Here is a 17,074-nt window from a genome sequence, read left to right as displayed (position 1 = left end):
TTTATGAGCTTAATTATTAGCTGGACTGAGTGGCCACACCCCACTTGTGAATATTCAACTCAACAAATCATAAAATGAATGAGTGACAATGCCAAGCAAAATGTGGCATAGAAAATAACTTAAGTAATAACAAGCAATGCAGTGTAAAATAGCATTTCAACTGATCACCAATTGATTGAAACATACGTACATAATTCTGAATATTGCCCTTGAGAAACTGTTACACCTAAAACTTTGCAAGACTCCCTTGAAGTAAATTTAAATTTAACATGTTCCACTCTGACTGTAAAATTCAGTTCATTACTGTAACCTTACTCAGACTAGATCATTTAATGTGATCTGTAAAACTGGAATAAGCATAAAATAACCTGCAACATGGCCTCCATTAGGCAACCAGCTCTCTAGCTCCATTAGGACTGCCACAAGTATAGCTGAAACAACACCATTAATGTATGAGCCAGTTTTTCCAAACATAAGAATTCTTATTCCATAAAGAAACTTATATCAATTTTAAAATTTGGTAGATATTTAGTATCAGAACCAGCTATGGGTGTACCACTTTTGAACAATATTAAAATTACGATTTTTCAACAGTAAAGGGCACCCAACAGTTCAGAACCTCAATCATACAAATCCAATGTCTCACGATAGAAGAGGATAATGAATGAAACCATTGACTACACAGCGAAGAAAAAAAGTTCTACTAGAGAAAGACTCCAGTTCAGATCAAAGGGGATGTAATCGTAAAATTAAATTTCAAAGATCATTACCTATTCCATTGCGTTGAAATTTATCCAAAAATCACACCCCAACATGATAGAAATCCAAGAGCATTTTACAACAGATCTTGCCAATATTCACTTAACCATGTCCAGCATACAAAGCCAATGTCTCATGCTATACGCGACTGATGAATTATAGCATAAATTTCACTGTGATGAAAAAAAATAAGATAGGTTCCCATTCGAAGAGGTCATATTCATAGAATGTAATTAGAGTTCTTACCTATTTCATTGAGTTGATCTTTATCCAACATTCACACCTCAACGTGATAGAAATTGAAGAGCTTTTTTCAATAGAATACGCCAATTTTCACTTAACAAAATACACCATACACGTCCAATGTCTCATGCTATATGTGATTGATGAATAATAGCATATATTACACTATGAAGAAAAAAAGCAAATGGGATAAGGTGCACAATCAAAGAGGTTCTAGTCATAGAATTTAATTAAAATAATTACCTATTCCATAGAGTTGACCACGTCCAACATTCACACCTCAACATGATAGAAATTCAATTCAAGGGCACATCCTTCCTTACTCAAATATCGAACATCCATAATTATTTCCACTTATTTTCATGTTTTAATTGTCCAGATAACGAGATAACTGAGTAATACTGGTAATACCTCGAGCAAAACGAATGTTTCTGTCAACAAAAACATAGGCAGGTAAAGCAACTGTACAATGTTCGCATAGTACAGTGGCGTAGGTTACTTTTGCACAATATGCATTAATCCGTATAAAATATCGTTCATATGTATCCGCAGATAACATTACACAATATTAAAATATGTTTCTTCCGCTGCACTGCTCTTTATTTTGCCAATGAAAAGTAATTCACACTAAAAGGATTATGTTGGTAATAGCATGAAGGATATCGAATAGGATGCTGAACTTGATGAATTTTCACTAGCGCCCCAGGTCTTCACGCGGTGTCTTATCCACAACATTAGGTAAGCCGGCGGCCTATACTTCTTTCAGGGCCTTGGCAGGCTGTTTCTATCATTAGATTTTCGATTCATTCCTTTGTTTTACCATGACGTCTCGGCGGTATCCACAGACTACTTGTGCAATTTCTGTTATAATTTTATGATTGTGGTTGACTCTTTTTGCTGATCATTGATCTGAGAAAGAAGGTATACCTTTTTAATTCGTGTGCCGTCAATGCGCAACATCCTCACGGCGCATAACTAATGATATATCAACCTTTGGTTGGAGTCGTGATTCAATCATCAGGGGTAATTAGTGAATATTTTAGCAATTATTTTGGCGTAATTTGCTAAGTAAACCTTTATTGACGGGCGAAATGACTGTCGGTTCCACGAATAAAATTATCGACAAGAAAAAGTAAGTTAAAATTACCTTGAGTTGTTTCTTATTCACGTAGGAATTCATCAGTTATAATCTCCTCCTTCTTCTCCCCTTTTGTAAATGATTCCAAATGTCAGTGCTGCGTATCCTCAAGGCGTTCGATGTCAAAAATGCCTTGAGTATGGCCATTGGACCTATGAATGCACCGGGAAAAGGAAATATCTTCATCGTTCATCAAGGACAGTGCAGTTGAAGAAGCGTATCAAGGCCTTGGAAGAGGTCCCTGAAGGCTCATCATCAATGGCAGGGAAACCGTAAGTATTTCAGCTCATAGGTTGTATTTTCATTCATCAAAGAAATAATCTGTTTTTCAATTAGTATTTTAAACCACCAGAGGATAGCTTTCACCCTAAAAGAAATAAATTGAAACGATTGAAACTTAATTGGAATTGGTAGAGGAAGTGATTCATTTCGTGTACATCTAAGCTCGCGTCTACAGTTTCTGCTTTGGCAATCATTTGCTAAATGTGTCAATTTTTCCTGTGGGCTGGTGGTTACATCATTGTCATGGTTTATAAATTATCAATTAGCTTTTTGGGAGATATTAAGACACTTGCAATATTTCCTCGGATAAATCACAAGGTCGCCTCGTTAGAAGGTAATACTAGACGTGTATGATGTGCTTACGAATTCTTTTTTTAGTGGAGAATACAAAAAAACATAATTTTCGGTGGCACCTCGATTAAATCCTTGATGAAAACACACAAAGCATATGAAAATTGTATCGAAGTTGTTTTCTGCATCTTCAATGTTGGGGGATGGCATATGTCACTGAAGAAATTCATTAATGTTTTAATTCTTATTGATGAAAGCAGTTACGGATGCGTTTGTGGTTCCAAGGCATTTGGATTTTCCCCCACCCTGTTCATCCCTCATGTATTGTAGTTACGGTAGTTTGAACGTTTGCATTCGACGGAAAAGATTCGATATACTAATGATCAGAATCAGAGAAACCATGATTAGCATGCCTTTCATATTAAAGTGAGGCAAATGCATTCATTACTTGCCTCAGAAGCCATATATAGGTTGAATTGAATCAGCATAGGCAATTTCTGAGGTGGCTTCCATAAGACAAGGCTTGTAGGTGTTTTTTTTCATGTTAGAACTTCTGGTACTACTATAAAAGAAATTTTATTAGAAAGTAAATTGGTACTTTGTGCTGTTTTCTTTTGTGTTTGTCCAGTGTATAATTTCTTTAATATTTCCTCTGGGAATGTTTTGCTAAATCCTCATTTCAAAATTTATCAAATGTTGTTTATAACTAGAGATTTAGATTTTTGAGCTTAGTGTAAGGGGCTATTTTTTTGCATTCTCGGTAGTAAATGAGATGCAGAGTTAGTTGACATACTTAGAAAAATATAAGAAAAATACCACTTTGCTATAGAGTGAAATAAATGCTGATTTGTACACTATGTTCTAGTTTGCAGCATATGTACAGTGACATACAATTTTTAAATTTCAGCATAACAGTTTGATCTGAAGCAGATAATGCCTTGATGTTTTGAAAAGAGCCCATTACATTAGCTCCATCAGGTCATAAACATTAGAATGACAGGTCAATTAACCAATTGCATTTTTCTATTGCTGAGCACTTCGTTATCTTTCTGCTGAATTTTTTTGACCCTTAGTATTTTGGTACAAATATGTAATGTAAAATGATTTCTTTTTGGGATGGGTGCTTCAGGTCATGACCAATGACAGCTTTTACCTGTAATGACTGCAAGCCGTTTCTATCTTGTATTTTATTCCGTTATTTAGAATTCTTTGTCGATTCTGTGTTTTAATTGTGTTAAATATTATTGCTTGCACGTTACCACACACACTCATTACTCAAGTATGAGTCTCATGTCTTCAAAACAGTTTTACACGGTACACGGAATTGCACAATCTGACGTATGTGCGAAGGCGCAATCAAAATTGCATCGTGTAAAGCGGTGAATTGCTAGAACACATGCGAGAATGCGTGGATGCGTGACGGCAAAACAGCCCCTGTTCTAATTACGTTCGTGCATTCGCGCAATTCCAGGCCATTTTAGATATTAATGCAGCTCTAACCTGCGCAATTCCGTGCCCAGTGTAAAACAGCCTTTTAAAACAGTTTTTGTGCATGATTTTTACCATTTGTGTGAAGGAGAGACTCATGAGTAAAACTGCAGTGTGTGATGTTGTGAAGATTTGCTGCTAATTATTTTATGCAACGTGCTGATCACTCCTTTAAAGCTGAAATCCACTGATACATTTGTGCGTAGCTGCTGGCAGCCTAGCCAGGTATTGCTGCACCTCCACCCACTAACTTTGCCCACCTCGTTGCTGGCAGGGTTGCCTGGGGGTAAACTTTCCCAACTTATTAGAACCATTGAGTTGCTCCTAAATGGTTTCAACATGGATGCTAGTCAAACTGGGTTCACATGCAACGGGATGCAGACTGTAGAAAGTCTGGTAAAATGGCCTGTTGGATGAGGGAGGCTGAGGAAAAGTCTACTGCAGTTCACATGGCCACAGTGTGGAAATGTAAACAAAATAGACAATGGGTTTTTGAAGACTAATTGAAGTTTAAGAAGGAAATTTAAGTATAACTCAAAGTTATTTACCCTTAGGGGAGCACGTTGATTTTGCTAATATTATAATAAATATCACAGAAGTTCAACGGCAGTAAGACTTGTTTTCTGCTCACTCCCAAACACCAAAGTTGTCTCCATCTCCTCCTGTCCTAGTTCTCATCTTTGGTTACCTCATATCTTCTTTTAAGCCTCACTTCATCTGTCATCTTCAGCCTTCTTCTTATTCACATCTTTTAACCTTCCACTGTTCCCTCGACAGAATTATATAAGATCCCCCTTCCCTCTTAAAATATGCCCAATCCAATTCCCCTTTCTCTTTTGTATAGTTCTCAATAATATTCTTTCCTCCCCAATTCTTTCCTGCATCTCCTCATTCCTCGCTTTATCGGCTCACTTCACTATACGCTGCCTTCTCAACACCCACATCTCAAAATCCTATCACTTCTTCCCTAAGTTCACCTTTCACAGCCACACAACACTCCACACATAGCATTTCATCACTCTTTTCCTCAGCTCTAGGCCCTTACTATTACGTTGTGATCTTCAGCAATAACATCGTCACTAAAAATGCCCTATCTGAGAATTCAGAAGACTTAATGTGTGGACTGTAAGTCACAAGAGCCTTCTAATTTAGTGTCTGTGTTACATTAGAAGGCAATACTTTGTGGCTTCAGGCCTCATGGATATTCACAAGACTTGAGGCCTTAAATTGTTGAAATACTTGAAGATTGTACATCTATTTTATGTGTATTTTTATGAGAGCAATTCTCTTCTAGGCTCATTTTTTGGTTATTCATTGGGCCACTGGAACTTCTGCGACCTTATTCTAACATATTAATCCTAAATGTTAGCTGGATATGTTAATTATATCTCAGACAAATTTTTTGTTCCAATCGCACCTGTTATATTTTTGTGATGGTGTCACAAACAGATTCTATTTCATTGTTAGTTAGCTGGAAAATAAGCATTTTGTAGTGCACTATAATGTCAATATTCGAACCAACGATAAGTAAAAAAAGATCCTGCACTGCTCTTTGTTCAATTCTTCTGTTGATGATCCTTGTCAGTATCTTCGACACATGTGCTGTCAGGCTTATTTATGGTCGTAAAATCTTCACAGCTCTCTGCTCTTTTCCTCTTGGAAATTGGGATTACTATAATGTTTTTCTCAAAGTCCTTTGGTATCTCCACTATCGAATTCATTTCACTAATGATTTTGTATAGCTGGTTTAATGTCTTTTCTCCAGCATTTTTAATTAGCTCTGCGAGAATATAATCAAATCCAGATGCTTTATTTATCCGAAGATCTCTTACAGCCACATCAAATTCTGATCTTAAAATTGGGGCTCCCAAGGCTGTTTGGCACTTTTGTTCGCAATTTTGATGATTTTCCATGTTGATACATAACTTTTGATGAAATATGGATTCATCATTACACTACAGAGACAAAAGAACCGGTTAAAAATGGAATTTTAGGATGAACGGGGTCCAAAGCAGTTAAAGATGGTGAAATGGGTTGGTCTGGTCATGGCAATGATGTTTTGGAGAATAATTTACAACGATTACTTGGATAAGGGAAAAGCAATAACAGGAGAGTGTTATGCGTCGTTATTGGACCGGTTGATAGTAGAAATCAAGAAAAGTGTCCTTATTTGAAACAGAAAATGTTCATCCTTCAGCAAGACAATGCACGGTTGCATTCCATTTCAGTTGTAATAGTCAATATTACAGAATTAAAGTTTCAATTGTTTATAAATTAACCATATTCACCAGATTTGGCCTCCAGTGACTTTTTCTATTTTCACAACTTGAAGAAATGGCTTTGCGGACAAAGGTTTACATCTAAGGAGGAGGTCATCACATTCCAAACCAATGCCTACTCAGAGGATATCCTGAAATTTTAATTTTTGGACGGCTTAAAATGTTTGGAAAAATACTAACAAAAATTTTTAGAGCTGAAAGGAGATTATAATGGAAAACATAAAAAAATTGACCCAATATAATTTTTTTATAGCTTTTTCTAGAGACTTATTGAACGACCCTTGTAATAAATTGTGCAATATTGTTTTTTATATTCATTGTTTAAACTATGTGACAGATTTTTAGTGAAACATGTATTCTTGGCCAATGTTCATCAGGATTGGATTTATGTACATATGTGCAAATATGACCTCTGGACATTCTCAAAAACGGAAATCCCCTTACAGCGTGGGATTACCTGTTAAGTACAAAGCAAATATGATCATTGAAGTGGGAACTTACATTGCATCATCAAGGTTCGTCGTTCGCTTTCGCCTTCCGTAGTTAAGTTTATTATATGGCAAATAGTGGCATGAAAATACGTTTTCTATGGTTGTACGTAAACGAAGTATTGGTTTCCCAAAAGTATACCAAGTGCCAAACGTGAAAAATATTGATCTCTGCATATCTTCAGGGTTTCGTTCCGCGTCAGCTTGTTTGTGGACAACAGTTTTGCTAGCTATCCTGCCAGCGTCTTTAGGTCGAAAGTGTCGGCTGTTGGTTTGTGCCTCGCTTATATCCCGTAGGCTGGATGGGAGATGCACTGTGATTGGCTCTCTGAATAGGCGCTTCTCTCTGATTGGCTCTCTCTTTGATTACTCTTTTCCTTCTTTGGATACTTCCTTCACAGCACGTGGAAAAGAGTAATCAAAGAAAGAGCCAATCAGAGAGAAGCGCCCAGCCAGACAGCCAATCACACCGCAGCTCCCTTCCAGCCTACAGTATATAAGCGAGGCAGAAACCAACAGCCGACACCTTCGACCTGAAGACGCTGGCAGGATAGCCAGCGAAACAGTAGTCCACAAACAAGCTGACGCGGAACGAAACCCTGGAGAAATGCAGAGATCAAACCATCGCCGCGGAAACCTACGTGAAAAATATTACTATATATTCATAGAAACAAGGTTCATGTATACCGCTATATTGTCCTTATTAGAATCAGTCAATTTTATAATTTATTTAATTTAACTTGGTGGCTATAAAGTGGTAGTATTATTACCTTTCCACTGTGTTACTGTACATTTTAAAATGGTTTGTGTGAGCTCGTCTCCCTTAATATCCATTGCAACGTAGATTCTTTAATTCAAGTGATCAGCAGACAATATTTGGCCGCCATGTTTTTGTAGGGTGTAGGGTTGGTTCGGGTACCCTACATCAAGTAGGGCCCGTTTAGTTTCAAAAACGGCCATATGTAGGGCTTGATTTGGTGTATGTAGGGCGAGATCGGTTTATGTAGGGGCTGATGAGGTATCCAGGGTCGGTTGACCCTACAGGGTTGACTAAGAATACAGGCCTTAGTCTCCCTTTCATTTTTCCAGTGCCATTTGTTTTTCTCCTCCTCTGTGTGTTCCTCCCCACTGCCTTCACCTCCCCCTGCTCCTGCACCCTCATGACTGATTGCCAATTTTCATGTCATCCCCATCTACTACTCTCCCACTAAGCCTCCTTACTTTGTCGCAAGGTCCCACCAATTGGGTGTTTCTACGTCCCCCCCACATTCCACTTTCCCATTCAAGGTTAGTGTGTGTGTGCATGCATATGGCTTCTTCAAGCATGCTGTTTGCAGTGTCAACTAGGTCTTCATAATTGCTAGTCATTCCCCCTCTCCCATCTACCTCTACTCCTTTCCAAGACCTTTGTTCATTATACAACTCATTTCATTTGCTTTCTTACCCCCTTGTGTCTTTTCATTTTTCATTCTTCCTTAAGGCCTGGTTACACAGTACATTAACATGCATAAGTTAATGTTCGTATGCATGAATGACTTCTGTGGACCAAAACAGAACATGTACGAATGCACGAACCAAATTAGAACAGGTTCTATTTTCCGTTCATGCGTTCGCACAAGTTGGGTGGTTAAACGTTGCATTTTCGTGTTCATGCACGTGTTCATACATTTAGACATTAACTTGTATGTGTTAATGTATCACGTAACCAGGCCTTGAGGAAATAGTAGTCTTGCTTGGTTCCCAAAATATGAGGATTTTGTATGTAATTCAATGGGGAAAACTCATTTGTTCACAAAGTAGTTTTAGATAAGGCTGATGATGTCAAATTTCAGACTAGTGAAGTCTGTGTTTATAATGACGGCTAATTTTCGTGTTCTCCAGCCGTGTCTGTCGTTTATGGCTGACAACAGTTTCGAAAGCCATCCTGCTTTCGTCTTTAGGCCGAAGGTCAAAACTGTTGTCAACCATAAATGATAGACGCGGCTGGAGAACCCGAAAATTAGCATTCATAGTGAACAACGCTGCGGAAACCTACGCACGAATTTCATCTGTGTTTATATTTTAATGGAGACATTTTCTACAATCTCAGAATGCATGCACAGTTTCGTATGTATGTCTTTTGAGAAGGGAGGTTTTGTTTTTAGGATATTTAGAAAAAACTTATTTTTGAGTTGATTTGCATTCTACTTTAAGAAAATACAGTTATGGGTGTGTCAAATCAAAATTCTAAAATTTAAAGTACAGTGGCGGAAAAAATTAACGTAAAGCTCAGTGGTGTCTGAAAGTGGCCAGTTCACGAACTATTTGTCTTCCAAAATTTTGCCCTCATAATGCTCTCATAAAACCGGGAGTTTTAAAAGCAATATATCCCTTATACAGGGGAAATCATCATGCCCCTCGCATTATGACAAGGCACAAAAGATTCAGGTACGAATTTTTCGCCATATTCTCCTAAGTATGCTTTGCCCATGACACTCCTAGAATGGAGTTTACTCTTGTCATGACATCAGTGGACACAGCCGACATATTGGGCATTGAAACTACCTTGAAACGCAATCGTTCCAGTGGTGTAGTGGGTAAAGTATCATGCTACGAATCAGAGACTCACGGACAGAGGTCCTAAACGGTGGAAAACGCGAACAGTCAAATATTTCTATGACTTCGAAATAACATTAGTTCCATGATAATGATGGAATATTTTAAGAATGTAAGCGTAATGCTCATCTTTTTGGAAAATTTAAGGGCAAGTCTAACCTCTGTTAACTCAATCAATTGGGAATTCCACTGAAAATAGATGATTATGCGATAAAAAAATATCCAATATACTGATAAGTATAGTGAAAGCAGTTCTTCTCTAACCTGCGTATTATTCGTAAAATTCCACTTTGAAAATTGCATAGTAATCTTGCGCTCAAAACGACCCATTGCCATGTTTGCTGAGCGTGACGTCAGAGTCCAGTAAACAATACATTTACGTGGTACCAGTAGACTATTGTCCCAGTTTTAGAAAAACCTATTTATCTCTCAGTACTTTTTCCCAGTAAAATTTATTTTTTCATTGCAATACATGTTAATTTCATCATCAGTCACATGAAATATGTATACAAAATAACTCAAACTGTAGAAATCCTTATTACCGTAGGAGAAATAAGCGACCATGAATTAATCTACCTTCATAATGTGCCCAGAATACACCTTTGCGAAGTCGGAGTCAGCCATTGCGCAATACGTACACAGTAAAATCTTTACAACTGTTCGCAATTGTTTTTGACACCTCCTTCAAGTAATGAATCAGTATCGTCCTAGCTGTTTGTTATCGTCGTTACTGTTTGATATTGCCATGGAACGAATCTGTTTATGTACTCGCATTCTGACGTCACAGGGCGTTCTGGTAGCGCGAAAGAATTCAGTGATTTTCGCAAACTTTGAAGCTCTGTAGCAACAAGAGTATTGAGAATTATGAAGTAATATTTTGCAAACATTTATAACTTTAACTTACTTATCTATACATGTAAAAAAATTGACATTTTAATTTTATGAGAGCACCCCATTGCTCAATGTTTCTGATGAAGTAAATATGCAGACGCCAAAATTTCCTGATTGAGAACTAATGAGTTTGGGCGTCTCGATGTTCTGCCTTCGCTCAGCTCTGCAGAACTTCCAAGGAATTTTCCCTTGAAATGAGGGAGGAGTAGTAGGCCGTGCCACATGGCACGTACAGCTAAAAGTTAGGGGCCTTGAACCTGGGCTGGATGACTTGGAAAAGGAAAAGGTCAAAATTCACTTGGGGATCACTTTGCCAAATAATTCTGACTCGAAAAAGTAAAATTTAAAAAAGCACTGAAATTATGCTTGAGGAGGAAGGTACTTAATTCAAGGCAGGATTACTGTATGAAAACGGTCACTTGGTGGAAGTACTACATGATGATGACCCTAACATATTAACCCTTTTACTGCTAGCCCATTTCAGGTGGGATGTACGAAGGCTGCCAAAGCTATTTTCCAGAATTAGCAGCATTTCAGATTTAAAAATTTTTCAGCTACTTAATTTTATTTAATACATCTAGATTTTTTTCTCAATTCTTAAGATATATTTATATCTTATAACTGTTGATAGATTATGGGGGTTTACATAAATTACAGCAGTTGAAAAGGCCACAATCACGAAAAAAAGTGAAATACAGTAAAACCCCTTATTTACACTTTTCTAGGGACCCAAGAAAAAAAGTGTAAATTGCGGGAAAATGCAAATAGCGGGAAATAGAGAATTTTCACTTTTATTCATATACTGGCTTTTGAAATGTTAATTTTTTAATTGTTCACTAAGCATTATTCCATAACATTGTTTCCCTCAGAAGCACAGTGATTTTGCTGGCAGCAAAAAATTGAAAACTAATCCTGTTTTGTCTGCATTGAAAGCATCTTTTAGGCTGTAACCCTTCCAGAACTCTAATATATTCAGATTCTTTCCACTGAGTTGCTGTCTCTATGTTAACATCTTTGCTTTCACCACTCACCATCTTATATACAAGAGTGTACCTATTTCTGAATCTATCCAACCAACCATTATAGATGCTGTGGAATCTTCGATTCCCAATCTTGCGGGGAATACTTTTTCTCAAGGGCCTTTGGGCCTGTTTACACGATACATTAACACATACAAGTTAATTTCTGCTTGCATGAATGATTTTTGTGGACCGGAACGGGACATGTACGAATGTAGGTAGGGGCAGATCCAGGATTTTTTTCTGGGAAGGGCACAGAGGGCCTGACAGGCAAAAGATCTTGTCTTAATTGAGATTAAAAACAAGATATAACAATGACTTTAAAAAATTCTCTTTATTTTTATAGCAAAGTTATTCTTATTGAGTTAAATGACTAAGCCTCCTTTAGTAATACACAAAACAAAGCGAGCGTAATGATGAACATCAGGCGGATCCAGGATTTCTTTCTGGGGGGCACAAGCAATGCCGTATCCAGTATTTTGTTCTGGAGGGGGGGGGCACAATGATACCACATTATACAAAAGGAACGCAATGATAACCGGACCGTATTAAAAATCTTGCATATTTTTTAAGCATCTGGGCGGGGGGGCACATCCCCTGCCCCTAAATCCGACTACGAATGCATGAACCAAATTTGAACAGGCTCTATTTTCTGTTCATGCATACGCGCAAGTTGGGTGAATACACGGTGCATTTTCGTGTTCATAATTTAGACATTAACTTGTACGGGTTAATGTACTATGTAAACAGGCCTTTAGATGACACCGTTTGCAGGGACATTTGATGATCTTGCACCTAAAAACTACTCTTTTAGAATTCGTTCTATTTCTTCTTACCTGGAATTCTTCACATATTCTCTTTTTTGATAAATGGCCGCACTGGTTTGCATATTTTACAATGGCATCGCGATTTTTCACCATGGTATTGAATGTTGAGACTGGGAATCCGATCGGATTGCCAGTCCCAACATTCGAGTTGCTTCGCCAGCGTTTGAATCGATGCGGGTTCCGGTGTGGGAATCGACTAGCTCTAAAATTTTCATTTTCTCGTCAAATAAAAATGTCCGTTTTTCACCTCGAATTTCCATTTTCAAGCCGGATAAATTCTATTTCCTGTACGAATTGAGGGTAACTCTGCAACACACGAGTATCTGAACTACTCCTCGGCGATCAAGTGCGTAGTACAAACTGTCTTGCGACTTTATAATTTTTGAAAGTTACAATAGTTTGCGATACACTGCTATTTGAATGGGATAATTCAAGTTTAAATAAGTTTTTTTTAAAGTATTTAATTAACCCATAATTGCTACGCAACTGTTGAATGAAGTCAGCGCAAATGATCCCAGTTGTCGGTCAAGTTTTATAGTTCCGGCATTTATCACGTTTCATCACGTCTGGTTTCCTTTTAAACTTTCGTATCAAATTATCGACTACATGATTATTGTCAACATTCCTTCAGGAGTTCTTGCATTATAAATATTACATAGCTCGATTGCTCAAAACACCTACTTTCATGTCATGAATCTTTTCGCCGCTGACAGAAAACGAGATGACGTAGTTCAACTTTCCGACGTTAGTGGCGTTCTGTCCCGCCACATTCAAATAGGGTTGTTCAAGCCTATCAAAACGGTCTAAAAAAACGAATGTATATCACTTCTGATGTAATTTCATTTTGATTGGGATGAATGACAGATGCGTTGAAAAAGTAATGATGGAATTATTAGCAATCAAAATTCGAACAATTTTAAACGCCGCCAAAAACGGTCGGCCATCTTGAAATAGAGGTGATGACGACACAAGCCTGTACGGCTGGCCTGTACCCTCGATCGCTCGATGCCAAGCTGAGTACTCTGCATGCCGACTGGACATTTGCCAAGGTTATTCCTTATTTTGAAATGGCCTATGTTGTGCATGAAGCTTCCGGATGGATCAAGGCGACATGAAATCCATTCTTCAAGTTAGACAGGCGATGTATGTAGCGTTGACAGGAATTGAAAGTTTTGTATTGCTGCATTTGCTAGGAAACTACGTGCAGTGAACTTTCATTGTGCTTCTAGTGCAAGTGAACACAATTTCTGCCCTTAATGTACCCCTAAGTGAATGATTGCATATAGACGATGAAGTAAAGAGTGAAGTGAGTTGTGAATGTAACTGCTTCGACGAAATTATTTATTTCTTCCATGCTAGTTCAATCAACCCTATACATTTCGATCTAAGGTATCTAACTATTGCCTAGGGGATATTTTTCATATTTGAGCTAGTTGTGCTTTAGGGATACATCGAACGCATATTAATTTTCAATCGTTTGTTCGCTTCCATGTTCCGTTTGATTTTATTACCTATTCATTTTGAGCATTCACGAGTGTTTACATTTCACGAATTTCGTTGCGCTGTTGTTTGTTTTTGTTTTGGTCATATTTTGGTTACGGTAAGAGTACGGGTAAGAGTAATAGTGAAATTCGAAGTTTTTTGATGTTACAATAACCGGTTTAGCTATTTGTTTCAGCCTATTCATTTCATTGTCCTCGAAATGTCAATGTGAAATAACGTAAACTGATTCTAAGTCCTTAGTGATGAGTGAGAAGTGAGGTGTGGAGAATCTTTCGAGCTTCAAGGAGTGCAAATTCTTTTAGCGTGTGCATAGTGATTGGAAAACCGATTATCATGTTTTATTAGTGTTTTATATTTATTGTGAGTCAAGTTTTTCATTGAATCAGTTGATTCGGAATATATTCGAATAATTCGTATCAAAAAGACAACTCGTGAAATGTGTACGTTGTAGTGCTATTTATGATATGATGAGCAATAAATATGTACAAGTAAGGGTAATTTTGCTTATTATTACTCTTATTAAAGGATAAATTTGGATTTTATTTAAACACTGATCTGGCGGCAGACGCTGGAGATCTTGAAAAAAAGTGGAATAACCCTGCTGAGCCACTTAAACAACACTGCAGTAGGGCATCTACAGGCTTGTGACGTCACACATCAATTCAAGATGGAAGTAGGGCTTTTTGGCGTAACGTAAAATTTGTCACTGTTTAAAGCCTTCTCTAAACATGTACAATTAAGAAAATAGCATAATATTATTGTCATTGCTCCTTCTGAAGCACGATCTTTCGATTTCTTAAATAAAAAAAATATGGTGAACAACCCTATTCTTCCCGAAAATAGTTCTCATTACGTCTCTCTCTCTTAGATTTTTAAATAAAAATGCGCGAAAGGAAGCCAAAAGACAGTTTTTATGGGCTGATATGCACGATTAATTGTTTTAGAACGCAAATATTTTTTTTTAGTCGGCACGTCGCGATGCACATGGCGGGAAAACGATAAGAACACGGCGTAAATACAGGGTTCTATTTACATTGGAGAGATAGGAAATATGACGGGACCCAGAAAAAAACTTGCAATTTGCGGGAAAACGTAAATTCCGATAACGCAAATACGGGGTTCTACTGTAATTCAGGCCAATAAATCGGCCCCTGGCAGTTTTCGCTTAACCAGCGAGGGCCGATATATCGGCCTGGTGGGAGTTAAAGGGTTAAGGAAGTGAAGTCACTTAAAATGTTCAAAAACTGGTTAATTAAAATTTATCGGACCTTACAATTCATTTCTGTACGTATGTTGCCAAATATTTTCCCAAATTGTTTTATAATTGCTGTTCATTATGTATTATATTTATACTATTTTGATTAGTATGCATTGTTTTCATTGATTGGAAGTTGTTGAAATTTATTTTTCTATACTTAAGGGGCAATATATCAGTAAAAATGAATCAAATATCTTCATCCATGTACATATATTTGATTGCAGGAAGGTGGCCAAGGAGAATGTCGAGAAAGTCGTGAGGACAAAGAAAAAGGTGAAGCGTCGCAGGTCGAGCAGCAGTTCCAGCAGTAGCAGTGCAGATGGCAGCAGTGGCTCCAGCAGCAGTAGTAGCAGCTCCAGTAGCTCCAGCAGCAGCAGCTCCAGTAGTAGTAGTGAGTCGTCCTCGAGTGAGGTGAGCAGTGACGATTCCAGTGACTCGGACTCTTCTTCTAGTTCTTCTTCATCGTCGTCGTCTTCCAGTGACAGTGATGCAAGAGGAGGTGGCAGAATGAAAAGTCACGTGGTGAAAATGAGTGGGCCTGGGACTAAAACTTAAAATTCAACTCGTGGAATCCATTTTGCACTTGCTGTCACGTGGCAATTATGCGAAAGGAACATTACCTCATTGGCGTACTCATGCTTACCTATAAGTGAGTATAATTTTCAAATGCATTTGATTTTTTTATCATATGGATTATGTACTCATTTTGTACAATTGGATTTCTGCATTAGTCATTTTTTTTAAATATTGACTCGATTATAATTTTATCTCTTAAGTTTCAGGAAGTGGTAAGTGGTTTTGAGCAATGTACATAGACAATTCAATGAAATTATGCTTTTAGCTACTCTCCAATAAAGTTCTCATTTTCCATTATTTTAGGATTTTATTTGGGGTGCTGTTTTTGTCAGATGAAATTAGGATTATTTTATTAATTGAATTGATTGATTGATGTCTTTAAATCTTAGTTTCTTACCTTGAATGTGTATTTAAACTGAGTATGGCCCACGGGAATTGATGAGTGAAAATAATACACACATGTTAAAGTGTGTTATGTACTTCATGAGGATCATCATCATGAGGATCAGGTTGCATGAGTGAACAAGACTGCTATTGGCAACACGCAGTGATGTCACCATCCTAACATTGCCTATATCTGATGATTTACAAATGACACTTAACTTATTCCTCTCTGACCATCAGCATCCCCTCTATCTACTCGTCGCCACGTAAGTTTGATCCCCCAGACTCCAACCTCCGTGCGCGCCAGTCTCAAATCCCCCCCCAGGGCAAGTGTAAGGACTGAAGAGCAAACACCAATAAAAGCTGAGTACAGTAACTCCCAAAGAGTATTTGATTTGCTCTCCCTTCGGCAACCTTATCCCCTAAGCACTAAGTAGGTAGAAGTCATCCCATCACGTCATTTTGGTTGCAGTTGTCGTCCCGTTTCAACACAAGATATATGAGATATTTTACGCCAAAGGAATGTGAACATCAGAAAACACTAAAAGCTCTTGCATAGGGCAAATTATTTGTTAAATAAACAATTTAAGTTTTTCCTGGTGAATACTTCTGACAAATATTTCTCAGGTTTGCATCCAGGTTAAAGCTTTTATGTAAGCCGACGTTTCGGAAGACGACTTGTCTTCCATCCTCAAGGCTGTGTTACTTTATCGAAGTTCAATTTCACACTTCTAGAAGTGTGAATTTCAAGTGAAAAAGTTCAATTTCACACTTCTAGAAGTGTGAATTTCAAGTGAAAAAGTTCAATTTCACACTTCTAGAAGTGTGAAATTGAACTTCGATAGAAGAAAGGAATGGAAGAAATCATTCTCGAGAGTTTGGACAACAATGAATGATGCAAGGCCAAGACAAGTAGGAGAGAAGTTGTGACACATTGGGCGTGAGTGGGTGAAAATGTTGAATTACCTGCGAAAGGGTTAATGCTATTGATTTTTTGTCATGAAGAGCTTGAGAATAAGACAGTGGATCTAAAAACAGAAAAATACATGCCAA

The 17,074-nt window shown here is 37.7% G+C and overlaps 1 protein-coding gene across 2 annotated transcripts; it reads left to right on the top strand.

Annotated features, from left to right (window-relative positions):
• Positions 1–1,801: 1,801 nt before the first annotated feature.
• On the top strand, positions 1,802–15,934 carry LOC124162430 (zinc finger CCHC domain-containing protein 10-like). Of its 2 annotated transcripts, XR_006865558.1 has the most exons (4): positions 1,802–2,134; positions 2,236–2,412; positions 15,286–15,710; positions 15,838–15,934. XR_006865558.1 is itself a non-coding variant. In XM_046538966.1 (3 exons), exons 1-3 carry the CDS (start codon positions 2,094–2,096, stop codon positions 15,614–15,616), a joined length of 549 nt encoding a protein of 182 aa, XP_046394922.1. In that variant the 5' UTR covers positions 1,802–2,093; the 3' UTR covers positions 15,617–15,934. The 2 variants fall into 2 exon arrangements, 1 of the variants encoding a protein (XP_046394922.1); XM_046538966.1 differs by having other exon boundaries at positions 15,286–15,934.
• The last annotated feature ends 1,140 nt before the right edge of the window (positions 15,935–17,074 follow it).

Source organism: Ischnura elegans, chromosome 7 (assembly GCF_921293095.1).
Source record: "Ischnura elegans chromosome 7, ioIscEleg1.1, whole genome shotgun sequence".
NCBI lineage: Eukaryota > Metazoa > Arthropoda > Insecta > Odonata > Coenagrionidae > Ischnura > Ischnura elegans.
This window is presented reverse-complemented; position numbering and strand designations above follow the sequence as displayed.

What these genes read in the sequence shown, in the direction of transcription:
- LOC124162430 (XM_046538966.1), top strand. Translation starts at nt 2,094, where the DNA reads ATGACTGTCGGTTCCACGAATAAAATTATCGACAAGAAAAA. An exon ending in AAAATTATCGACAAGAAAAA is followed by an intron (nt 2,135 to 2,235) that starts GTAAGTTAAAAT and finishes TCCAAATGTCAG; the next exon opens with TGCTGCGTATCCTCAAGGCG. An exon ending in TCATCAATGGCAGGGAAACC is followed by an intron (nt 2,413 to 15,285) that starts GTAAGTATTTCA and finishes ATTTGATTGCAG; the next exon opens with GAAGGTGGCCAAGGAGAATG.